Source organism: Anneissia japonica, unplaced genomic scaffold, assembly GCF_011630105.1.
Source record: "Anneissia japonica isolate Jap-2015-1 unplaced genomic scaffold, ASM1163010v1 scaffold287923_len1623670_cov205, whole genome shotgun sequence".
NCBI lineage: Eukaryota > Metazoa > Echinodermata > Crinoidea > Comatulida > Comatulidae > Anneissia > Anneissia japonica.
The window spans coordinates 658,427-686,206 of NW_022721637.1; the positions used below are offsets into that span (position 1 = coordinate 658,427).

The 27,780-nt window shown below is 34.2% G+C and overlaps 2 protein-coding genes across 2 annotated transcripts; both read right to left on the reverse strand.

Moving 5' to 3' along the window:
- Window positions 1-67: 67 nt before the first annotated feature.
- LOC117111694 (serine/threonine-protein phosphatase 5-like) lies at window positions 68-11,798 on the reverse strand. The gene is made up of 12 exons (XM_033254679.1): window positions 11,579-11,798; window positions 9,330-9,499; window positions 8,974-9,045; window positions 7,889-8,036; window positions 7,530-7,651; window positions 7,084-7,248; window positions 6,044-6,149; window positions 5,411-5,553; window positions 4,815-4,902; window positions 4,331-4,550; window positions 3,962-4,040; window positions 68-2,644 (listed from the first exon to the last, which is right to left on the reverse strand). Exons 1-12 carry the CDS (start codon window positions 11,748-11,750, stop codon window positions 2,588-2,590), a joined length of 1,542 nt encoding a protein of 513 aa, XP_033110570.1. The 5' UTR covers window positions 11,751-11,798; the 3' UTR covers window positions 68-2,587.
- A 4,481-nt stretch (window positions 11,799-16,279) lies between these two features.
- On the reverse strand, window positions 16,280-24,935 carry LOC117111649 (tight junction-associated protein 1-like; the record flags this gene model as incomplete). Its single annotated transcript, XM_033254617.1, has 4 exons — window positions 16,280-18,477; window positions 19,067-19,153; window positions 24,350-24,457; window positions 24,864-24,935. Coding segments are annotated over 4 exons (1,542 nt in total), but the record flags the coding sequence as incomplete, so codon positions are not given.
- Window positions 24,936-27,780: the final 2,845 nt, after the last annotated feature.

The window sequence follows — 27,780 nt, forward strand, 5'->3', positions numbered from 1 at the left end:
TGGCTAAAATACACAGTACTGTACTATGATATAACAGTAACGACTTCAATTAATGAATTTGAACTTGTTTTCAGAGAAAATTTTTTTATTGATGATCTTATATAATGGGTCTACAATAATAGCATTAAAAGTCAACTCTTCAATTGTTTTAACAAACATTCTATATTCATTTAAACTTCTATAATTGTGGTTTGTCATCATGTGACTAATAAATGTAGGGCTCCATTGGAAATGGGCTGCACCCAGCCTAATGGACATTCCTGATAATTAATTTTTAATTTTCTTGTTCTATAATCATTTCTTATATTGTTTGTGCATGTTAAGCATTGAATAATTTCAATCAATCAATTAAATTTAATGTTCCTTGGAACGAATTGGGTGACAGTCTCCTTATTTAAAGCATGTGTATGAATCATTTGAAAAAATATACCTCTGTTAGTTTACATGACTCAAGACCATGATTGCTTTAAGACGAAATTGAGTTGAGTCAAGCAGACAACTGGATTAAATCAAAAACATGAGTTGAGGCATTGTATTATAATGTACACTTCAATACAACCAAGCCAATCTCACTTCAAGGCGACTCATACTATTTGAGGATAGTTTTACACCGCATTTATTAAGATCCACCCAAAAAACTGATTTTGTTTGAACTTAATAACCAAAAATGAGTGTTTGGGGCTGCAGTAAGTCTGTGTTTCCGAACAAATGGTCATAAATTTGAGACAAATACTGGCTACTACGATTTTGTCTTTGGAATAGACACTTTGTCAAAGTTTGCTTTTGTACTGAAGAGTGTAAATGGCCCAGGGCACCTGCGCAGGTTCTCATTTAGTTGTGCCTTTGTACCAAATGAGTATCAATGGTCACCTGCGCAGGTTCTCATTTAGTTGTGCCTTTGTACCAAATGAGTATCAATGGTCACCTGCGCAGGTTCTCATTTAGTTGTGCCTCTGTGCTCAATGAATATAAATGGGCACCTAAGTTCTAATTTAGTTGTGCCTCTGTACTCAAGAGAGTATAAATGGGCACCAAAGTAATGTCTCATTTAATTGCGCCTCTGTACCCAAAGAGTATAAATGGGCACCTGAGTAAGTTCTAATTTAATTGCGCCTCTGTACCCAATGTGTATAAATGGGTACCTGAGCAACTTCTAATTTAATTGTGCCTCTGTACACAACGAGTATAAATGGGCACCTAAGTAAGTTCTCATTTAATTGTGCCTCTGTACCCAATGAGTATAAATGGGCACCTGAGTAAGTTCTAATTTAATTGTGCGTCTGTACCCAACGAGTATAAATGGGCACCTGAGTAAGTTCCAATTTAATTGTGCCTCTGTTCCCAATGAGATAAATGGGCACCTGAGTAGGTTCTCATTTAACTGTGCCTCTGTACCCAATGAGTATAAATGTAGGTTTTCATTTAGTTGCACAACAGGAATACTCCCAAAAAAGGAGTCGGTTCTACTTCTTGCATGTCTGATTCTGTATGAACAAAATTAGCAAACAGTGCCCCCAGAGCAATAATTTTTAAATGGATACGTTTGGTATATTATAAGGCCAGTGGCAGCGCCAGCAGGGGGCAGGGGGTCTTAAGCCCCCACCCCCCACCGGTTTGGTCAAGGCCCCTATTGGCCAAAGCTTGTTGGACAGGCAAACCAAAAGGAAAAAAAAATAGGCCTAGTTTTCCCATCCCAGCCATTTCCGGCCATCTAGAAGTCCCAATTTTTTTTTTTTTTAATCTTGTTTTGGGAGGAGGGAACACCCCCTCATACTCACCCCCTGCTTGGGCCTTTGACCCTCAGACAACGCTGCGCAATAAAGTTACACCAATAAATAATGTTAAAAAAAATAAAATTATAGCAACAATAATCATAATGACAAACAATGATAATGGGAATTAGAGCTCCTGATAAATTTTTTTCTGGGTTTGTCACTCTGTATCTCTATTAACAACATCCAACTGCAATGGATAAAGGAGGCAAAGCTCTCGAGTAAGTCTAATTAGAATCAGTTCCAACCAATGCTTGTATAAGGGTGTCCCTGAATGTGTCACTTGATGGGTCTCAGGGTGTATGCCTTCATTGTTGTGTTAGGCAGGTAAACCCTATAACGAGGTTAAATTATGACATAATCCATTGCATGTGCCTGCATGGGTGTCTCTTGGTATGTTTCTTGGCATGTTTCAGGGTGTATACTTATAGGGTTGAGTTACAACACACAGCTCCAATTGATAAAGCACATAAAACTGCTAACTCAGTTTAATCACAATACATTTCCATTGTGAGTGTTCGTATGGATGTGTCTCTGGGTGTCTCTTAGTGTATATTGGGGTGTATGCCCATAGGCCTGCATTGCAACACCCAGCTACAATAGATGAAGCAGATGAAACTGCTCATTCATGATACATATCCATTGCGAGTGTTCATATGGATGTGTCGCTGGGTGTCGCTTAGTGTGTATTGGCTGTATACCTATTAGCATGTATTGCAACACTCAGCTACAATTGAAACCGCACATTAACAAGTCAGCTTAGTTCAATTGTGAATCATTTCCATTATAAATTTGCAACAGCTGTCCAATATGCTTCACATAAAACCAAATAATGAGCTTGCATATGCCATTGGCCGAATCTTCGGATGAGGCTGAAAAAGAAGAGAATCATGACTATTGTTTAAGTTTTAAAGATTTGAATCTTCAAGAATATTCTGTTATGGGAAACCATATAATTCAAATAATTCAAATTGTTCTTGCAATCAAAAAGAAAGATTGCATATTACAATATTCATCAAAGAATAAACATAAAAAAAGAACTTTAAAAATCACAAAAACAATCAATATTTAAAAAAAAAACAAAAAAACAAATGAATTATACAAGATAAAGCAAAATACCATACATATTTTACCCATATACAATTACAGTAGTTAGAATAAATGTAACAATACATTTAGCCACTTAATATAGATCAGTTATAGACAGCCATTGACTGGACAATCTTGTTGGCAGCAAGGGTTTAGCCAGCGAGTCGTCCGACAGCCAACAATTATTGAGGACGGCCACTTTGACTGTGATTGCTTGGAAGGCTTGGCTTACTCACCTCAGCCTAGCCTAGTTGGGCCTGGTCTACCTTTAGCAACTTCTTTATATTCTTTGAATCTATTGAATGTTATATTAAACTAAAACTAAATCATATTTACGTTTGATATTGAATGAATTTAGATTTTTTCATACCGACATTCAGTGGGGATTTCCCAAGAGTTAAGGGTAAACCATTGTCTACTCGGAAAAATTTCACTAACACGCATAAGTTGTGTTAAAAATATTTATACCCCACTGGAAAATGGACGGTTCTAAGTCACCCACAACGCATGTACATGGCTCTGCAAATACAATACTTGAGATTCGGTTCCCTGGCATATCGTTGGTGTTTGTAACTCCCTGGTTGTAATTAATTTATGAAATACTGTAAAGCAGATTTGTTGTTAACATCACAAGTTAAATATTATTAGTCAATAAAATACAGTAGGCCTAGGCCTATAGGCCTACATCTCTCAATTCGGAGGAACTAGAGTAGAATTAACACTAGACTAGAGCGAGAGATGAAGATGCATCTGCACAGCCGAAAAAAATTATGTGAGTAAACAACCGTGCCCAATCACGGTCACGGTCTATAACTGAAATATCTTTGTGATAGCTAATTCAACACTATTCCTATTTTTTTTTTAAGTAGGGAGGGACACACCCCTCCCAAACCCACCCCTACTCATGGCCACTCCCCTCAGCTGTCACTACATGACAAGTCCTTTGTCTTCCATTTTGGACGGCTTATTTAATTTTTCTGGCTAAACCCTTGGTTGGCAGTAACACTAATAATTAACAACATTAATATTTCCTTTGAATATTATAAAAATATTAATAAAAACAAAAGTAACAATAGATAATAGCAATACAAATTACTTACTACTGCTTCGTATGAAGTGAACTTAGGTGTAAGATCTGAAGACATTGTAATGAATGCTCCCTTGTTTCCCATTTGATCACTGAAATAATTTGAAAGATTGAAAAACAGCAATTATTTACACATACAGTAAATCTGGGCATAATTTAATATAAAAAGTACCAAATATTTAAGCTTGTGCTTTAAGTGCTGTGTTATAAAAAACATCCACCTTCTGGGCTAAACTGTAGTAAAACTTAGGTTAAAATGAGTTAAGTCTAATAAGTCCTACACATCTGCAAGATTAGGATGCAGAAACCTTTTTTGATAATGCTTTAGAACATTTGTGAAAGGTATGAGCATGTTACCTAAATAAGCAATATAATAACTTACCAATAGTTAGGCGCTGAGAAAACAGTGATACATTTTTTGTCATGAGCCTCTTCATAACCCTCTGGTTTCACTTCGTGGCTTCTGATTATATACTTCAAATCGTTCTTCTGCAAGAATTTATTGGTGACATCTGGTCCAAATTGAACCCCTACACCACGCTTACTCAGCGATCTACCATTCTGGGGTTGTGGGTCTGACCACAGTAATTCACACATTATCCCTAATAAAACAATGAACCAAATACCTTGATTTTGGAAGCAGTCATTGAAAATATCATTGTACTATGTAAAATCAAAGAGAAGAGAATAGCAAGAGGTCAAACTGTCGAGGTCCCCTTGAAATGGAATCCTATCTGGAAAAGTACTACCATGAATTAGAAGGCATTCTTCAAAAGAAAATAAAAGGCATTCATTAAACATGTGCTGCATCTATAGAACGCATGTTCAACTTTCGAAGTCAATTCCGGCCGTAAAGTGCACTTTACCTGAGTCTGGTGGCTGTCGGTTTCTATCAACCTTTTTGATGTCTTCTAATGTTACATCATCATTACTAAATAAACCACCATGCATTACCTGAAAAACAAAATTAATAGGCAAATATATTATCAAGCAAGTACATTGAATATAAACATTTTAATACCTGGAATTTTTCTGATCCATTTAAATGGACAAGTAATGATGATTTAATTATTAAAATTATAAAAAATCTTTATGTTCGATGCATTGTACCTCATGGACCATCACTTTGCCTCACAGCATTAGAAACAGTTCTAGGCAAAATATCAAATCATTATATTCACAACTTCATCATAAGTCTCAAGCAATACTTTTTGTCGCTGTACTAAATGTTGCCCAATTGAAGTTTTGACCATTAGGTGCAATTTTTGAAAATATTATATAACATGTTTAAAGTTATTATTTATAACATAAATTTTACATTTCTTTGTTTCTTTGTATTTAGATTGCGTCTCTGCCGGCCAAAAACTTTTGTTTTATTGTAAACCTTGAATTATTGTTTGTTTTGCTAATGTAATTTTTAATAAATTAATAAATCTATTAATTAATGAAATGATTACCATACCAATATTTTCTTGTTGATACAATGACATAGCGGTAACCAGTTATAAACCTCTGTAAATAGCTGGGCCATCTGTGGGTTATATTTAGATTTGACTTCACCAAAGAATCCATACATCTGGTTCATGGTTTCACTTTCATGGTTGCCTGTCAATACACAAGACAAATAAGAGACATAAATAAGTTAAAGTAACTTAAGCAGATTACTGCAGTAATGGAGTTAAGAATTGCACTTCAGGCTTATACTTTACATATTCATTCAATTAGTAAATTTATAAGGGACCCCTTATTCCACTCCCAACCATTTTACCTGTCATGTCATGCATTGCTAAAACCTTCATTCACAACAGGAAGGGAAGATAAAAGCTAAACCAGAAAAAAAGAAGCAAAATGCATGAGGCTATTACTGAAAATAGAAATTTAGAGTTTATTAATACAGTAACAACAATTAATAATTGTTATTATAATTTAACTCATCCTTCAGTACTCTCTTATTAAGGCAGAATGTTTTAGGACCTGAAGTGACAGGAAATATATTTAATTTGTCCCATAGGTGTCAGCTTTATAGGGATTATTCATACCATTATAATTATTATAAATGATACTGAAAAATATAAAACTTCCCAATATTACATACCTCTGGCCATGAAAAAGTGGTTAGGATAAAGAAGTTTGAAGCCAAATAATGTCAGTATAACTTCCACTGAAAAGGATCCTCGATCAACAAAGTCACCGTTAAATAACTTGTTTACATTGAATCAAGGAAATGAAACATTAAAAACCTTGCTTTAAAGAATGCCTGTTTGTAATTCATTCATCAATTTGCAAATGACACTATTTGTTACTTGGAAACAGTTCCTCTGCATTCAGACTTGTTTATATGGCGATTTTTATGATCTGAACATAGTTTCAAAGCGCTTACGTTATCACACCAGGCCAGCGGGTCGATATTAAGAAACATAAACAACGTGTAACCTTCTCCACTACTTGGCGAGTATTCCAAATAATGCTGCAAATTCAGTTTATTTCGCATACCAACAGACCACAACATCCTATAAGATATCCATTTATACTCCAATAGAGACAAATGTACATAAAATGCCTTGTTTGTTGAACTCATTTATCTCAGTGTTGTGAAACTGAGTCGCACCTGAGTTAACCCCCTTAAAATCCACTATAATATATAGAGTTTACCAATGTTATCACCCCAACTCTTAAAATGTCTACCAACCACCCCCAGTTTTCGACAGCTACAACACTGTTAAGCTTTCCCACATCCTGCCTTTTAAGCTATGCCCTTGTCACTCAGTCCTGTCTGCTAATGAATAAAATGTACTAAATCATTATTATCAACAAAACATTTTCTTTATTTAAACATGTCTAACAATATTTGTGAAAACAAGTCAAACTTGTTCCATCAGTTTTTTTTCCCTACACATTCTCCGGAAATGTATATTAAACTCAACTGATGATTTAGCTTGTTGTTCTTGACTTCTTTCTAATCCTGCCATTATACTATATAATGAGACATAGTTCATAGAGCATCACATTATTTAATATATTTACAGAGGGAGGGTCCATGAACATTCACTGGCCTTCTAAGCTTAGCTTGAAGGGTCACCTTCCATAAATATGAACTAAAGAAATTAATAATAAACTATGTTTAGAAAAGGATACGTAAGGGTTTTGTTCTGATGGGAGGCCATTGATTTCAAATATGTTGAGGAGGTCGTAAAACTGGCCATGTATGTCTCCACACACTGTAAACTTGGTGTCTTCTGGTATAGTTATTTCACATAATGATGGCATCTTCTTTAACATGCTATATACATTTACTAAAATCTTAACAAATATAATGAAATAAATATATATTATATCATGATAATCATTTGAGATTTTCTAACAATTAGTTAATGTTTTTCATGTATTTCTAAATTTTAATTTGTTAAAAATTATAACATCTTGTTCTCTTTGTCCAACGATAGGGTGTGATGTTGCCCATAGCTTCATACACATCTACATCATACGTAGACAGGAAGTGATAATGCATAGCATGCATGGCTATGACATCAACAAATGATACTACCCTTAAAAAATAGGCACAAAATATTTGTTTTACATACCATGTATGCATACTTCCTATGTAAACGCTTTTGTTCCTTTAGGTGTTCGATTGTTGCCTTCATAAATTCTAATGTGATTTGTCCATCTTTTATTGTAGGCCCTTCATATTCATCCTCTATAACTAAATTAGATAATAATTGACTTTTCTCAATCAATGAAGAAGAACACAGACCTAATTCTCATCTCAACAGAATAATTTGCAACAATCCACTAATCAACAAAATTATTTGTCTTTTTAGTTCATTTCAATTTTGTCTTTATATTTTATGTTTTCATTACATTGAAGTAATTACTGTTTAATATTAATGATGACAATGTAAAAGTGATATAAAAGGACAAACTACTCCAAATTACTTACTCATATTAGCTAAGTCTAATGAGTCAACTATAGAATTCTTTACAGAGTCCACAGAGATAGCCTTTTCAAATGCTTTCATCTGCACTATCTTCTTACACTCTTGATACTTGGCTTTGGCATCCTTGTCACTAGACCGTACTTTCATCACCTGAGGGGAAGAAAAATTTGAAAATCAAATTCCATTTTAAAAAAAAAAGGCTAATAAAGACCACAATCCTTGACTCTCCTCCCTCATCTAATGTTTAATGGCATCTCAGTAACCAGAAGATTATGTTAAATTAAAACCAAAACAACACTGAGCATTTATGGGGCCAAGACTCATATATGAGGCTTGCCATCCCAAAACCAGCGTAGGCCAACTGTTGCTAATTGTTAAACTGAGTAAGCAGCCCAAGAATGTGGCAGTATTGTATACTTTATATATGAGTGTGTGTGTGTGTGTGTGGGGGTGTGTGTGTGTCTTTAGGGTGGGTGCAGGGCACTTTAAAAAAAAAAAAATGTTTATTTGTCCTTATACAAAAGCACAAAAAAATACAGAATCATCTATCAAATTTAAGGTTAAATCCAATCCAATCAGAACATTTGTAAATCGCCTTTCTTTGCAGATACAAAGCTCTGCACCCCACATATTTAGGCACCTCACAACCCACAAGCACCTGTGATCATTGCCTAACCCAAGCACAGAACAAGTAAACAAATCAAAAGAAGCAGTGGCAAAGTTTAGAATCATAAATAATGCAACAATAAATAAAATATAAATAAAAATGTGATAATTAGTTAATGAAGTTAGTCTTTAAGTCAGACCTAAAGATAGCCACAGATGGTGAAGATCAAATGTGTACTGGAAGGTTATTCCAGATGAGTGGCGCCTCGCACAGAAAAGATTTGTTACCAATACGCTTGTTAAAGATAGGTTGATAGAAATTAACATTCAAAGCCGATCTGGTACGAATTTGCAAGATATGTTATCAAAATTTAACAAAAATAATGAATTAGTCATGTACAAGTTATTACCAACTTTCAATTGGACTGGCATCACAACTAATGAGGCAATCAAAGACACAGTCAATTACATGAAGACCTACCGTTTCATAATCTTTGAGAGCTATTTTGAACTTTCCTAATGCCATATTTGCAGTAGCTCTTCGGTAGTAACCCTGAAAAAGAAGGAAATATTTATGAATAACTAGTATAGTACAAAAATAATAAATAAAATAATAACGATGAGCAATTGCAATTCATAGGAAAACTTTATCTAAAACACAACTGAAAAAATTACAATGCATTCTATAATATAGCAAATATATCATTCTTATAAAAAGTTAAAACAGACCAACATAAATTAAAGGTTAAACTCCAACTGGTTGTGTATTACAATAATAAAGTACAGTATATCTTATCTTATTTATCTTTTGGAAATTATCAATTCCAATTCTGATACCTTTATGTATGTTCTGTCTAATTCCAGCGCCTTGTCGGCATCGCATACAGCAGCACCAAAACATTCTGTCTTCAGGTAAGCTATACTTCTATTTCCATAATACGCTGCACAGCATGGATTCAATTCTATTGCTTGGCTATAGTGTTCAATTGCAGGATCGAAATTCTGAGCTGAAATCAAAATAATTATAGCGATAAAAGGTAATTTTTATAGATTATCAAGCAATTACCTGTACCTACTCTTGTTATTTATTCTGTTGTACTCCAAAACAAAGATAGTAAGCTGTAAAGAAAAATGAATTCCTAGGCCTAATCCTATTGGGATTCATGGGGAAAATTCAATATAATTATTATAGCTCCTTTCCTAGGCCTAGCAGTACAGAACACAAAGTCACCATAAGTATGATAGTATCATACAATAAAACTTCGAATTGAAGCCCTGGTTTTCTTTTTTTGCGAACTTTGAATGGGCTTCTTTTCAAGGCTCCTTTTTGCAAAGTAAAAAGGGAGGGGCTTCTTTTCAAAATGAATGCTGTAAATTTTGGGAATTACAACTATAAAACACTAAATAGGGCCACTGTAACATTAGTCTGTATCATGGAGTGTATTAACCTGATTCAAATCGCCTAAACTATTATATAAACCAAGCATGTTTTTAATTTATTTTGTTTCTTTGAGTTTCATGTACATTGTCAAAGTAGAGTATAAGTTTCCATTTGGTTACCAGTAGGACAATTATAGCTCTCACCCTAAACATGTCACCAAATCCATAGTTTACAGCCAATCACTACGCTATTACTGGATACGCTCAAACACTGCTGACAGAGACAAACACCTCACAGACCTGAAGCAAACATTCATCAACCTTAAATATAATCATTGCATTATTGACGAACAAATGAACAGAGCGAAACGCATTCCACGCAGAGACCTATTGAAAGACAAAACCTCTACCGACCGCACTACGCTTGTCGCTACCTACCACCCAGCACTCAAGCCCCTACGACGCCTAATAATAACCCTACAACTGCTACTCCAAGATTCTGATCTTAAGGACATATTTACTGACAAACCACTCATTGCACACAGACAACCTCCCAATCTTAAAAACAGCTAACTAAAAGCAAACTTGATACACTTCACATGGTACATTTCCTTGCAACGCCAAAACATGCCAACTATGCATCCACATTGATTCTAGTGATGTTATAAACGGACCCAACAACCAGACCATCAAAATATCAGATCATCAAATACACTTGCACATCCAGTACCTTGATTTATGCCATTACATGTAATCAATGGACACAAATTTGATACTAAACAAGCTCATACAGAAACCAGTAGCACAACATTTCAATTTACCGGGCCAAAGCTTACATAACCTGAAAGTCAAAGTTATTAGAAAGGGTAATTTTAATAAAATAGTTTAGACAGAGAAATAGCTGATCATCACTAAACTGGATTGTATTAACTTAGGTTATCTAGCCCACTATGTAGTCTAATACATGGTATACTTCATATAATACAGTAGCTTATTGGTCTTTATTGTATTGATTATTTATCCACCACCTCTGTATCACTCTGTTATTTGAATATTGGCCTGCTTACCTCTATTTTTGCTTAATGCTTATTACAGTATTGTTAATTATTATCTTGCATGGAGTGTCCTCACACCATTGTATACATGTATATAGCGATTGATGTTGTTTCATTTGTACAGTCCTTGAAGAAGTTCACTGTGTGAACTAAAGCTTGTGCTAATAAATATTTGTTAGTCTATAATAGTATTAGTATAAAGTGCTGCCTGTCATTTTACTGTCTATTACTATAGTTCAGACTCGGCTAGGTACCCCATTATTTCATGATATAGGTCTAAGCCCTAGGCTAGGGCCTAGTAGTAGGCTATGCTCAAGTAGGGCCTATGGCCCAGGACTAGTAGGATAGGCCTAGCTTAGGCTTGGCCTAGCTAGGCCACATACCTTTCCTTTTTTTTGCATGGCAATTACCAAACTACCCTACTAGCCCTAAACCCAAGATAGGTAGGCGCTAGGCTTACGTAGGGTAGGCTCCTGTCTTTTTAAAGCTTAACCTAGGGCCTAGGCCTAGCTAGTGTAGCAGCCTAGGCAGGGTTGGGCCTGACCTAGGCGCACTAGCCTAGCAGCCCTAGCATGATGGACTGAATTTGGAAACCTTGTTAAAATAACATATTTGTGCAGTAGCCATGACAAGCAAATAAGTGCAAATAACCTTTGAAGTAATCGTTAGCTTTGTTTTTAAGGTCTTCTGCCTTCTTTAAAACGTCTTCATCTATTTCTTTAGGTAATAAACCCTCTGCGTTGTCTTGGCCACTCATAATTTCCACCAAACTCAAGCAACTCTTGGTTGGTCCTACTTGACCTCCTGCATCATGCATGCACATGCCATGGCCACACCGCCGACCCGCGACCGGCGGCGGGCTAGCCCATTGAATTTGTATTCTCTCTAGAGGGTGCTATATACCAGACTTCTGACTTTTATCCAGTAGACTGGATTGCTAAGGATATTAATATTCATGTCGACCTCACACAAATTAGCATAAGCAAAATCTAAACTTAATTAAGTGTCCAAAGTGAGTGAATATTGGACAATTATGCACAGAAAATGTGGCAGATATAACAACTATTAAAAGAAAAAAAAACATACTTTTAGGCCTACTTTATTACAAATTTCTTTTTAACAGACTTATGACCAAGAAGAAATTGAAGTTAACTGAAACATATACCTATTGCATAATAACTAATACATGTCGGGGGTTCGAAACTCTCGCTGTGCAAGTCACTTGTGTCCTTGGGCAAGGCACTTTATCTATGGTTGTCTCTCTCCACCCAGAGTACAAGTGGGTACCTGGTAGGTTCAAACACTGCCTGCGCTGAATACAGCTGCAACATTATGGAATTTCCCCATGGGGCTTGAGTGTGTGTTCCATATGTGCTTGATCCAGTGATCCGGGGGTAGTAATCGCATAGAGGTCCCTACAATATGCACTAAATAAGTCGACAATTATTATTATTATTAAAGTCAAATGAAATTTCCACTCATTATGTGACAATACAAGGGCATAGGCTGGTTTTGTCCCTGTCTCTTATACACATCTAGATGTGTATAAGAGACAGATTGTATACATGTATATAGCGATTGATGTTGTTTCATTTGTACAGTCCTTGAAGAAGTTCACTGTGTGCAGCGTATCACAATGTAAAATACCTCTATGTGCTTTAGAGCAGCGAGTACGATAAATTATTTAAAGTTTCTCTTAAACAAAAAAATGAATACCAACTATATAAATATTATGAACTTGATTTATAGTTATGAATAATTTGGAAATACAGTAATTTTAATTTTCTTTGATCCACTTGATTGTTAAATTTCTATTTTTTCTTATCCTTATTACCTTACCATTTTTTTCCTTTTTTTCGTCTTTTCTTCCCTCTTTCTCTCTTTTCTTTCATTCCTACCATCTTTCTATAAATGGTAATTTTTAGTATTTTAACCCACTCAGTGGAACTACTTTGCTGCTAAACTAAAGTACTGTATTTTCGGTGGTATCTTAACACACTAAGTAATTAAAAGAGTTGGATGTTTATCAGTTCAACCAAGTTAATTTATCTTAAGTTATTCAAGACAATAAGTTATTATAGGATAAACTTTGAATGATACAGTAATGTTTTGTAATGTAATTTTATCTACATCAAACAATTTTTCAATGCCACTTTGGATTCGATGTGGGCAAGTTCAACTGTGATAATACATTATTTACAGTAAATAATTAAATTTCATTATTATTGTATATTATGGAATCAGTGGTGTCCTCAGAAATTACCCGACAGGGGGACAAGCAAGTCTGACAGAGGAATCCAAATTATGGTGTCCTAGGGCCCCAGTAAGCGTCCATGAATCAACTCCATGGGGACACATTTAATGGTTTAAGATGGCCTAAAATTGTGCTTTTAAACCACAATATCTTTGCTTAATCTGTAGTTCTTTTTTTAGTCCGACAGGAGGTCCTCGCATGTCCGAAAGGCAGTGCCGGATTAACCATTAGGCAAATAAGGCACAAGCCTTGTGGGCCAGGCGAAAATGATGGGCCATCAAAAGTTGGACTGCAATATTATTTACACTCTATTTTCCGGTATTATTAGGCCAGAAAACTCGGAGACATTCTACTGTTAGAGTTGTGGCAAAGTAACGCTTCTCTCCGACACGAAAGATTTTGTGCCTGCGGCCATCTGATGTTCATGGGGTCCATTCAATTAACATTTTTGGGCCATTTCCAAAATGTGCCTTGAGGCCAAACGATGCTTAATCCGGCACTGCCGAAAGGGGGAATTGACCCCTGACATCCCATTCTATTTTATGCAATTACAATTTTTGTAGCTCATGACATCCTTATACACAAAAGCACAGAAAGTGTAAATTCTCAACATCTTTATAAGCTCTGAAATAATATTTATTTTGAAACACATTGTTAAGTATATATTGTACAATATTATGTAGTCAGATAAGTATATAATTTCCTACTAACTGGGTTATTTAACCATCCATAGGCATCAACAAATATTATTCTTGGACATCACATGTGATACCTATCCCCTTTCACACGTCTTAACAATGGAGGCTCAGATAGAGCTTTCTGCTACACCACTGTCAAATTTACATAATTGTACATTTATATTTCTGCACTAATGACTCTCACAATTGACAATTCATTATGAGCCCGAATTAAATAATTTCTTGCCTGTTAAAATGTCTTGAGCTCCCTATTGATAACTGGCTATAATTATAATTAACATGTTAATCATGTCGCAAAGCTATTGCTGTGTTCCAATACACAAGTGATCACGAGAAGCGTCCTAATGCTTTTCCAATCTGTGAACATGACTTGCAGTCATCAATTTGAAAAGATACCGAGATGCAAGTGTTGAATATCAAGGAATAGAATATCAATGTCCTTATTTCAATAAAATAGCAGCACTTTCTCATATTACAAAAAAAATAAAAAAAATCAATTTTCAATTTTAAAAAGAGTGATTAAACATAACTCAATTCTTATAATCATAGTTTATGATGCAATATATTAGGGTATCGCATATATTGAATCATCATAAAAAACAATACTCATGCCTGTGTAATTTCATATATATTGGAAAACATTTTACGTTGTTATTCTTCTTCACGAGTTGTATACACAGTGATAATGGGAACATTGAAACCATAGAGCAAAGAACTGTTTCTTTGCTCTATGTTGGAACGCAGCATTAATAGAATACATATCCAAATTTTCATCTTACGAAAATAAAATGCATATTTCAACATAATTTACATATGACAACTGTATAAAAACTTAGCATTATTACAAATATGACAAAATTTACATGTTTTCGTCCTTGTCATGATTATGACGGAGACAATTTTGTTTGAACAACATAATCAAAATTTGTACTTAATATTAACTGGTCAGATAGGATTTATAGTAATAACAATAGCAATAATAATTATTATTATTATTTTAATTACAGGAGAATTTATAATAAAAATGTGGTCTGCATTATTCAAATAATTTCTTATATTAATAATCTCAATACTTCAGGAATGGTACAATTTTTAGGAATGGTGTAATTACATTATACAAAACATTACAGTGTACAATAACTAAAGTAGCCTTTTTGGTACACAATTTAAATATGGAATTTATCAATTATAGTATTTTGATGATGATACCAAGACCAGATTAATAATTAACAAAATATTCTGTGATTTCTTATTAATATCAAAGACTTATTGTTTCTCCAAATGAATATGCATAATATATATTATATCAGTAGAAAATATAAAATGAACAGTGCATATTTATTGATGAATGTAACATTTAATATACACACGTTCTATCTAGTACATTAATAAAACTGTTTTTGAAAATGTAAAGGATGGCTGGTATTATTAATACCACTGAATACAGTACTACATATCAATCACCAGTAAAAAATAATAGTAGACAGAAATTCTGGTGAAACAAGGTATAAAAGGTAAAAAAACAAATAAAATTATAAAGAAATCATGTAAAGCAATAGTTAATCTCAAATAATATCCACAAAACCCTAAAATATATTATATTACATATATCACTGATTTTTTTTTTTTGTGAAGGTATACATACTGTACAGGCGTGTGCATGTATGTTTGTGTAATATATGTGTAAATCTAGTGAATATGGACATTGGAAGGATTTGTTAATCAAGGTTTTCAGTTACTATAATAATCTATGAGAAGAGTCATTTTCTCAACAAAGTTAATTTGCTTTTAACATTTTACTAACAATATGCAATCATCTATATTAAAACAGTTTGAACAATTTTATAGAAGACACAGCCCAGGCCTAGCTTGCTATTTACATGTAACCACAGAATACTAAAACTACTCGTAGCGAATCATTCAATATGGTCAGCAAAACATACTTACCCACTATACATATACTTCTACAAAACCCCCTATACCTGCCCTAATCATAAACATTATTATTAAATTCTATTTACAAGTTCAAAATGATTGTAGGATACAGCATTATATTTGGTATACACTATACATGGATGAAAGTGGCACATCGGTGAGGCACAGGGCTTTCAACCAAATCATAGTCATCAGTTCGAATCCTATGGTGGTATCATTGCTTGTGTTTGTCTCCCTCTCTCCAGGGGATAGGTACTGTACCTGGTAGATTGTGGTATTGGAATGAAATTGAGTGTGTACCAAGTTACGGACATGACTAGGAGTATTTGCCAGAGAGTGGGGGCAGGTTAGGAATACACGCCAGTGAGCGGAGGTGGTCACACATTGGGTATGATGATTCTATACTCCCAACAGGTTTACATAGCGCACACAGTTGTACCAAGCTCTACATTCTTATTTATTTTATTAATATAAAAATAGTAACAATCAAAGAATTATAACATACAAATTATTGTTGGAAATTTAAGTATTGTACAAAAGTAGCTGTAAAATAAAACAGCCAAAAATATGAAATTCAATAACATTAAGAACATTTTTGTTTTGAATTTATTAATTAAGAAATCAATTTTGATATATAATTTTTTCAAGGGAATATATTGAAATTTATCATTGCACAAGACAATAATTAAAATAAAAAACATGAAACACATTCCCAGATCAAGGCTGAAAAATTTCACAAACAGTATGAGAGATAAAATCTTCACACCAATTAAATTATTGCTTAAGGAATGTATGGCTAATATAATACAGGACAATAAACAGTAAATGTTTATATGTTTGTTTCAAGGTATTTTACTTGATCAAATTCAGGGTTTGATAACTGAAAAAAAAATTGCATAATGCTTTCATGGTATATTATAGTAATAAATAGGTAAACAATAGTGTTATAATCTAAGTATATGCCTATGAATAATGAATGATGCATGTAAGCATACAGAGGTCCATTTTGCACATAAAATATGAAATACAAATAAACACATCAAATGGATATTTAAAACTCATGTATAAATCTTAAAGTCTTAAAAATGACATCCAACATATTAAGTCATGATTTTTTATGAGCCCATATTGATTACAATTCTTTTGAAACCTAAAAATCCTGAGCTCTTATCTTGCTAATGGTTATTATGAGTCTTGTAGCCTCTTAGTGGTAGGAACATTTTTACAAACTCCTACTGAGAAGCATCATAATGAGAAACACTTGTAAACCTGTGTTTCTCTCGAACAAATGATTATATATTTTAGTATCACCAGGTACATTTCTTAAAAGTGATCTATAATAATTATTTGTTATTGAACATGGAGTGCTTTTTTTAACAAACCCCACATTAGACACTAGTCTGTTGGAATATTTGTGGAGGTGTAACAGACACAGATGATTTCTCTAACTGGGGAATAGAGACATCCTCAAGAGCATCTTGGGCAGGACTCTCTGGTATCAATTTGCGCCTCTGTACACCTGCTGTAGCTTCTGGTTTACGAACAATTCCATTTTCATTATTTTTCAAAGTTTGTGGAATATCTTCTCCCAGTTGGCTACTATCTGACAATGCATTTGCTTTACTCCTCACTATTTTAATCCCCGCATTTTGTGTTGATATCTGTTGAGTGCCATTTAATTTCTCAGCCATCGTATTCTTAACTTGGACTCCATTCTGCTTATTAGATTCTGAGCGTGACTTATGCTGGTTCGCTCTCCTTGAAGGACTGCCTGGAAGGCTTGAACTGGATAGAGGTCTCTGCGGCCGACTTGAGACTGGCTCCGAGGGTAAGCTTTGCACAGATGTCGCTTCAGATGACCTTGAGGCTGAACTTTGCAGACTTGTCGATGAACTAGCTCTCGATAGGACTATTTTCTCTTCCTCTGCATCCATAAATATATCCATTTCGTTCTTAGACAGTTGACCTGACGGTGTTGGCTGAGCTGCTTGGTCATCTGTTTCACTTACTAAATTTGTGTCTAAAATACTAAGTAATTCGACGCTGCTTTCTACAGGTTTAGAACCCTCATTTTCTACATTGATTTTTGTTTGATCCTCAAATTCAACTAATAAGTCTGCAATTAAGCTTGAATGGGAGGGTCCGTTTGTGGGTGCTGCAACTTTTTCAGTAAATGAGGACTCAGTTAAGTCAAGTAAGTTCACCTCATTTGGCTTAGTGTTTTCATTTCCTTTCTGTGCAATACTCTCCCCACATTTTTCACAGAGAAGGGAATTTCCATGGCTCAATCCCTTGTATGGCTGATATGTCTGTGTCCCCTTGTCATGTATTTCACCAGACGGTAACTCAACTTTTTTTCTACGCATTTTCGGAAAAAGTTTCTCCATTTCTTTTCTTTCCTCTTCATCTCTCCTTTGCATTGCTTTGGCTATGACAATAGCAGGCACGGAGTCGTACACTCGTCCAGCCAAGAATCCATTTGAGATGGCAGAGTCGCTGTTCAGAAGAGGTTGGTTGTTTTCATTGCTCACTGTTATGTACCCAGGGTTGTTTGATGTTGCCGTAGGGCTATTATGACTGGGGGGACTCAAAGTTGAAGTATCTCCTGATTTAGCCATTTCACCCATTATCTTATGGACGTGATACTGAACGTCGTGAGGTAGCTGGGGAGAACAATTGTTCCATGATTATCAAAATTGTTCAATGATTGTTCACAATGTTACAATATTATTTAAAATTATTCATGATTATGAATATTCATGATTGTACATTATTCAAAATTACTCACGATTATTCATTATTATATCAAAATTGTTCATTACTATTCATGATAGTACATTATTATTCATGATTGTACATTTATTAGTCAAAAATGTTCGCAACTGTTTGTGATTGCTCCCTATAATTCGTGAATGTATATGAATGTATGCTGAATTTAAATCATAACTATAAATGATCTTTATTGAGTCTCTAGATAGTGATAAAGTTTTCTATTTGGCAATCACAATGCTTTAAACAGTGTTAAGTATTCTATATTACTTGGAAATAATTCATGTGAAGTGATTATTAAATGGAAAAAAACATTGTAATGCTCCCATTATGAATGTCATTTGAGAAAAGAAATAAATCCCCTTGTTAGCAAAAATTAAACACACAGGACTTGTGAATTTCAAGCTCTTAACATGCTAACCACCATATTCCACAATGTTATTAAATAATTGTTAATGGTAAGTACTAATTGTGTACACTTACATTTGATATCTTATGCTGAGCATAGCTGGATGAAGGGGTACACTGCAGTAGCTGTGTTGCTATTTCACAATCTTTTCTCAGTCGGGTCTGCAATTGGAAAACAATATTTTTTGTCAATATATATCTATATAAACATATATAATAAAATACAGTCTGCGTTGTGATTTTAAGTACAGGTGAATATAGGAGAATAACCCATACCTTGCAAGGTCAATGTACAGAATCCATGACTACTCTAGCTGGCGTAGGAGCTTAGAGTAGCTCCTATTTCTAGAGTAAATATTCGAATAGTTTCATCTGGTTCAATGTGCTGAATCCATGACTACTCTAGCAGGCGTAGGAGCTTAGAGTAGCTCCTATTTCTAGAGTAAACATTCAAATAGTTTCATCTGGTTTGCTTATCATTATTGTACGACTGTTTAATCGTAGTAATTTTTTTTTGGGGGGGGGGGAGCACACACCCCCCCCCCCACAGAAAGTTAACATCCATTGTGCTTGGTGTAGTAATGATTAAACAGTCCCACAACAACCTACTAGAGTATTTGTGGATTCCAACAGGCATAGAAGCTTAGAGTAGCTCCTATGCCTACTAGAGTAGTCATGGATTCCAGCAGGCATAGAAGCTTAGAGTAGCTCCTGTGCTTGCTAGAGTAGTCATGGATTCCAGCAGGCATAGAAGCTTAGAGTAGCTCCTGTGCTTGCTAGAGTAATCATGGATTCCAGCAGGCATAGAAGCTTAGAGTAGCTCCTATGCTTGCTAGAGTAGTCATGGATTTCAGCAGGCATAGAAGCTTAGAGTAGCTCCTGTGCTTGCTAGATTAGTCATGGATTCCAGCAGGCATAGAAGCTTAGAGTAGCTCCTATGTCTGCTAGAGTAATCATGGATTCCAGCAGGTATAGAAGCTTGGAGTAGCTCCTATGACTACTAAGCCCCTTTCAGACAGAAAATACCGCAATAATACCCTAATCATGCCGCCGTTATTGCCAGCGCAGATCCTTTCACACAGCTAGTTGAAATACGGTAATAATACTGTATCCTGTCTGAAAGGGTTCTCGCGGAAAAGAGTATTTGATGTCTGTGGCGCTTGTGCTTGTTAACAAAGAGGGTGCAAGTTTTTGTTTACTCCATTAATCCAATATGGCTGGGGATGAAGTCATAAAACTGCTGCTTTGCAAATGTTTTTTAATGCTTGCTATGTTTGCAATACATATAAATTGAGAAACAGAAGGTTTCTAATGCATTTCGTTCAAGGGAAGAAAGAATTTAGGAAGCGTTTAAGGCGAGGCCGGCTTGAATTTTGAGCAGCTAGGTGCAGGCAATTTTCGCGTCTAAAAGAACCGTCAGCCAGCGATTTCATCGGCTTTGTTAGCTGCAGCAGCGGTTGATGGCTGCTCGTGTGACCGTCTAATTTGTTATGCCTCAGTGCGTAAGACGGCGATGAACCCTGTACCCTTTCACATCGAGTTGGGCAAAACTCGCTACGGTATTAATGCGGTATTAAGACTAGGTCCCGAGGAGGTCTAACTGAAGCCGGCGTTTAGGCGTATTTACCCTATCACATAGAACGCCGGTGTTCAAGTAATACGGTATTAATACCGTTTTGCAGGTCTGTCTGAAAGGGGTACTAGAGTAGTCATGGACTCCAGCATGCATAGAAGCTTAGAGTAGCTCTGATGCCTACTAGAGTAGTCATGGACTCCAGCATGCATAGAAGCTTAGAGTAGCTCTGATGCCTGCTTGAGTAGTCATTTATGACAGCAGGCATAGAAGCTTAGAGTAGCTCTTATGCCTGCTTGAGTAGTCATGGATGACAGCAGCATAGGAGCTTAGAGTAGATCCTATGCCTGTTAGAGTAGTCATGGATTCTAACAGGCATAGGAGCTTAGAGTAGCTTCATGTTCACATTATTCGGTAGCAATGAACCAAAACATCAGAGTAACCCCATCAAAATGTAATGGGTTTTTTACAGTGTGCACGAGCCAGGTAACAGTGGACCTCCATTTTAAGTCTGACTCCTTTATCTAAGGAGACTTGGTTATACCATATTAAACCATGGAGGGTCTCAAACTAACATGAATGTTGATGCTGTAGTTAGCGATGTCCTGCCTTACTTACCCCTGGCCATTTGACTTACTCAATAGTAAACTGACCCATAAAATTCAACAATTTAAATTTGTTGATTTTTATGTTAAAGTTAGTAGCTTTAATATACAAATTTGCAGCCAATTTCATTGTATAGGCCTACAAATACAGGAGTAGATGTGATGAAGCTGTTTTCTTGTTTAAAAAATATATACTTAGATTTAGATTTTAGATTAAGTGCAAAATTTTATATTCCAATTCTTTTTAGCTTAATAAGAAATTTAATGGTAAAAAATATATTTTTTTGATGGGAATTTCTGAATTTTACCTGGCAGAATATCTTTAGTTAAAAAAAACCCTAAGACCACTCTAGGGGATAATTAGATAACATGAGACATGCAAACAAGTAGTTGATACTCAGCACCATTCTAAAGGTCATCAAACTATTTATATTTTCAAGCATCCTTCACACAAATGAACAGTTGCCAAATCTGATGAGCATCATCATAGGCAAGGTAACGCCATGCAATAATGAACGTCACCATTAAGTATTGCCGCCTTCAATTTGAAGAATCATGTAATTAAGGCCTGCATATCATGTCAATGTTCTAATGACTATCTTTCCTCTTACGACGCCCACTTATTAGGACTATATTGTCATATTAAAGATATACGGACATTGGAGAAAAAAATGGAAAAACCTTCAAAAATGCCATTAAAACATTGAATTTGTAACTTAAAAAATGTAATTAGTCATCAACTCCTAATCAGATAGATATGAATATTAAATTAGTTTTCGCTGACACTTCATTACCAAAACTCTTATAGGGTATTGGGGCGCGACGTGCTTAAACAGTCCTACAACAACCTACTAGAGTATTTGTGGATTCCAACAGGCATAGAAGCTTAGAGTAGCTCCTATGCCTACTAGAGTAGTCATGGATTCCAGCAGGCATAGAAGCTTAGAGTAGCTCCTGTGCTTGCTAGAGTAATCATGGATTCCAGCAGGCATAGAAGCTTAGAGTAGCTCCTATGCTTGCTAGAGTAGTCATGGATTCCAGCAGGCATAGAAGCTTAGAGTAGCTCCTATGCCTGCTAGAGTAATCATGGATTCCATTTAAGTTTGTTGATTTTTATGTTAAAGTTAGTAGCTTTAATATACAAATTTGCAGCCAATTTCATTGTATAGGCCTACAAATACAGGAGTAGATGTGATGAAGCTGTTTTCTTGTTAAAAAAATATATACTTAGATTTAGATTTTTAAATATATTTAAAATAATTAAGTGCAAAATTTTATATTCCAATTCTTTTTAGCTTAATAAGAAATTTAATGGTAAAAAATATATTTTTTTGATGGGAATTTCTAAATTTTACCTGGCAGAATATCTTTAGTTAAAAAAACCCCTAAGACCACTCTAGGGGATAATTAGATAACATGAGACATGCAAACAAGTAGTTGATACTCAGCACCATTCTAAAGGTCATCAAACTATTTATATTTTCAAGCATCCTTCACACAAATGAACAGTTGCCAAATCTGATGAGCATCATCATAGGCAAGGTAACGCCATGCAATAATGAACGTCACCATTAAGTATTGCCGCCTTCAATTTGAAGAATCATGTAATTAAGGCCTGCATATCATGTCAATGTTCTAATGACTATCTTTCCTCTTACGACGCCCACTTATTAGGACTATATTGTCATATTAAAGATATACGGACATTGGAGAAAAAAATGGAAAAACCTTCAAAAATGCCATTAAAACATTGAATTTGTAACTTAAAAAATGTAATTAGTCATCAACTCCTAATCAGATAGATATGAATATTAAATTAGTTTTCGCTGACACTTCATTACCAAAACTCTTATAGGGTATTTTAATAATTTTGATTACCAAGTCATTTAAGGGTCTATGCAAAGATTATAGGAGCTGTTGTATAATTACTGTATGCAGGCCTGACTGTATGCCTCAATAATTGGATAGGAAAACATTACTTTTTAATATTTTCAATTGAAAGTATGAGCCTAAATATGTAAAATGCTATGCATAAACAATTAACATTACCACTGCATTTTTCAATTTGAAGGTCCATGTCATTTAAGCAGGTGTAAATTGAAAAACTCTTACAGTCTGTCCACACTAGCCCATTTTTTATTTGACAGAAACATGCGACATGCATATATATGGTCATGATGACATCACATCATGACAATATAAAGGTACATCAAGACTAAATATGGGCATACAACAGTTTTTTGTCAAATGAAATTTTATAATCTGAATGGAGATTCAAGAATTTCTTTTACTTTAGAAATGATGTGAAAAGCTTAGAGGCTTGGCATAATGCTAAAATAAAACTGAGCTATTATTATAATAATATTCTACACACACTATTACAAAAAGTATTACAAAAGCAGTTAATGCAAAAAATACATAATTGTAATTTTTGGTGATTTTAAATTTTGTATTTTTTTCCCTTCAAAACTTTGATATAACATTTTATGAAATTCATTACATGTTATAATCAATAAATTTCACAGGATAATATCTATATGTGCAGCAAGTAATTTCTCATCTACAAAACTAACAATACATCGGGTGCTAATAAATTATCTTCTGATTGATCGTAAAATTTCACCTGGTCTTCAGATTATAATACGGAATGAACATTTCTGAGTATAGACCCATAAATTACTGTATAATTGGGGACTGTATCGACTTGATTACAGTATTCGGTGTTCAAGTAGTCGCCTTCTACAACCTTCAAATGGTTGATGGCCAATAACAACAAATAGATGAACCTCAGGCATTACTACGTAGTAACTCAGTAGTTTGTAGCTTGGATGCTTATCTTACAACTCCAGGGTCCAGAGTTCAATCTCTCGAATTCTGAGATTTGCTCTTGTGCCTAAAAAAAATTCCACTCTCTTACCCTCATAATGAAGTTTAGTCTATAGAGCAATGCAGCCTTTAATTGGGGTGTGTACTATATTTTCTGTTTGCTATGAATAGAATACTTTGACTTGACATTTGCTGCAGCTATCATAACATGTTCTGAGCATTAATCTATATCTAATTTTATTTCTTTCTATATTTTTATGACTTTGTTCTCAATTTAAGATGAAAACAGAGCTCAAGTTTCGTGCAAAGTACGTCAATGTGATGGTGCAATAAAATCAAAATGTGAAAACGTACATTTTTTTCCTCTAGTTTGTTGATCTCAAATTTTGCATCCAATAATTTCTGGCTTATTGACACAACCTCTCGATTCAAGGCCTGCTTCTCCTTCTCATAGGCTGCACACTTTAAGAGAAAAATGTTAAAAAAGAAATTTAATAATAGAGAAATTTAATTTGGATTTTTTAAAGTAGAAGTAAACATTTTACTAGATAAATTTGGATTAAAATATGTTTGAACAGATACTGAAAAGTGCTTTATTTGAATGTGGGTTGCTGCTCTACACAGCGAATACCTGTATGTTCATAATAGGAAGCGTTCGATTGGACAACGACGGTACGACATAGAACGTAATGACGTCACTAAAAGTCTTCTTCGCACGCTAGAATATTAAGTTCTCGTCGCGTGGATTCTAGGACGCAATTTAGCCAAATTTACGTAGGACACCTGGTAGGAGGGTCACGCATGAGTTATTCCGTTCTAGCGTCGCGTCGTTGATCAAATCAAAATCTCCACATTAATTTGAACTTACGATGTCCAAGATACGTTCTTCAAGGTCAGAATTCACCTCATGTAATTCCCTGTGACTCTGTTCTAATCTACATAAAACAAAAATAATGTTGAAAATATTAATAAAATACAATAAGGCAAGGAGTTATTTAAAGCAACTACATAAATACAGACAGATGTTTTGTGTTAAAAAAAAGAAAATTATTAATATTTATATCAGTCAATATAGAAAATCACTGTACTGTGCTGAAAATTTAAGTGCATGGTTTTAATGGTAAGCTGAAGTTATTTAATTGGCAGGATATCATTCAGGATGTTTGCCCAATGCAGGTTGAGTATTTTGATGGTTCAGTGTTCGATCCAGGTGTATAGAGGGGCCCAGGTAAGGTACCTACTGTATACAACATTTTTAAGGCTATGGCATCTTTATATGAATGGTATGGTGTGGTATGAATGGTAGTAATGTGAAGCGCTTACGAGGCCTTGTTGACATTAAGCGCTATATAAATATAACATATTATTATTATTATTATTATTATTATTATTATTATTATTATTATAGCTGGAAATAGCTCCCAGACTTAAATTTTAATGAAATTTTCTTATTTTTTCCATTATTTTTACAATTTTAGGGAAAGGGGATGGTTAGGTCCCCTTGTATCTGCCCCTATGGTTTGGTGGCTATGAGTAGTCTCAACAGTAAAACATCAATGCATTGTTGATCCATTTATTTATTCATTACAATTCATGTATGAGAGTAGAGAGAAAATTTCCACTGTTAAATTAACAACCATTTATCTTATTATTCTAAGTAGCATGAACAGTTTATGATCTCTAATGTATCAATCTACTGTAATTATCATTCTCCTGATCATTATCATAATATAAAACACTGTAGCACTGTTTCAAATAACTGTAAAATATGTACGATGGAGTTGATTCAAGATTCTGCCAACTGAATGCATCAGCTTATTGCTTTCTATTCATGGCATTAAAACCTATCTGATTACTCTATATCATCACCCTCATCATTAACAATTCTATGATGTCCATCATCATCATAACTATCATCATTCTCAATATTGTTTTTCAAGGAATTCAAAGGCATTGAATATTCAGATATGCAAGGTTTTAGCAGAAAACATCTTCATCTATCATCATTATCAATGTACTGTCATAATTTATTTTTGAAATGATTTAAAAGACTTAAGAACTGTTTAAATTGATGGATTAATGCTTGGCACTCGTTGTTGACGACTTTTTTGGGTATTCAAAGTTAAATGGTACAACGAAGAGAATGCAGCATAATAATAGATTGAATCTTTACTAGACTTAGAAGGTGTTTGTTAATTCAATTAGCAAGAATGAAATTAAATTACAGTTCAAAATATATGCAAATTTTATCGAAAATTTATTTAAACACAACATTTTCTTGACAATGGTTGGCTCTCATCTTGATGATACTAAACGGCATGGTAAATTTTTCAAATCATATTCATATCTTTTTATATTTCAGGTACCAATATTTTCTTTTAATATTCAGATAAAACTTTCTTATCTCTATCACTGAATAAATATTTGTGTAAATTCGTCTGAGGATGAAAATAATACAATGAACATACAACTTGTGCTTAAGTTTAAGGATGTCATTCCAATTACCAGTGACTTTTTACACAGGACATCAAGAACCAAATCTTAGCAAATCAAACAAATGAGCCTCCTTCAAACACTGTACATTAGCCACTAATATCAACACATACAGTGAAGACATACTTAGTGCGTGTGTTGGACATTGGAATGAATTCATAAAACATTATAGGTTTTTATGACACTTAAAGCAAACATTACCAATAAAGAGATTCTAATGTGAGTTGAAGTATAGTAGTGAATTTGGATCATTCTAACAGACAGTGAATGAGACTATAAAATATGGCTATGCATCACCAGCCAATCAGGTAATGTAGATATCAAGATGATTCCATTTTCAACATTAATAGTAGGATGAATGTGGGCTTGAAATGAATTATGACATCAGCTAACGAGACACTTTAAATAAAATTAGGAGTAGCCTAATCGTCCTCAATTACGGAAACATAGTGAATTCAGTACTCGGATGCCCATGTGTACTGTTAAATTAACATAATAAATAATTGCAAAGAATGTCATTCTTAATCTATGTATTTATGTTTAAATTTCAAGGGATTCATAAAGTCTTTGCAGAAGGTAATAAGCAGTAATGATTTCATCATTTGTAGGATATAGTACTGTACATTCCAGGGTAAAAAAAAACTAGTATTGCAGGAATTCAAATGTAATGTATCTCTCTGGTAATAAAGTTGCATTTTTAGTTCCATATTACAAGTGAATTTTGGTATGTAGTACTCTGATCTATTTTACCTTGCATCATATATACCTGCATGACAAGAAATACAGTATTCAAATCAACATTGTTGAGTTTGAATTTTCTTTTTTGTTATTTTTTAATGTTTTCTTTTTCAGGATGGGGGATGGAGGAGATAAAGTGTATTTTTTGCACATTTCGTACAGCTATATATTATTTGTGGGGGTGGGGGGAGGAGGGTGGAGATGGGAAGAAAAGTTCATTCTTATTCAGTTATGATACTTTTTTTTAAAATCTTATATATTTATTTGACACAATGATGCTTCAAGTTATAGGTTATTCACATGCAGTATAACATTATGTTTTTAAGTCTGTGGAATGTATTGTTTTATTGTCAATGTACCGTATGTGTACCACTGATGCAAAATTCTAGATTTTTAAGTTATTATTATTATTATTATTATTATTATTATTATAATATTATTATTATTATTTTACATAATCACTTTTTAATATACAGGAACTTTTATAAAGTATATACAAGGTAAAAAAAACACCGATTTGACTTTGATTGATGTGAATAGATTTTGAAATGATT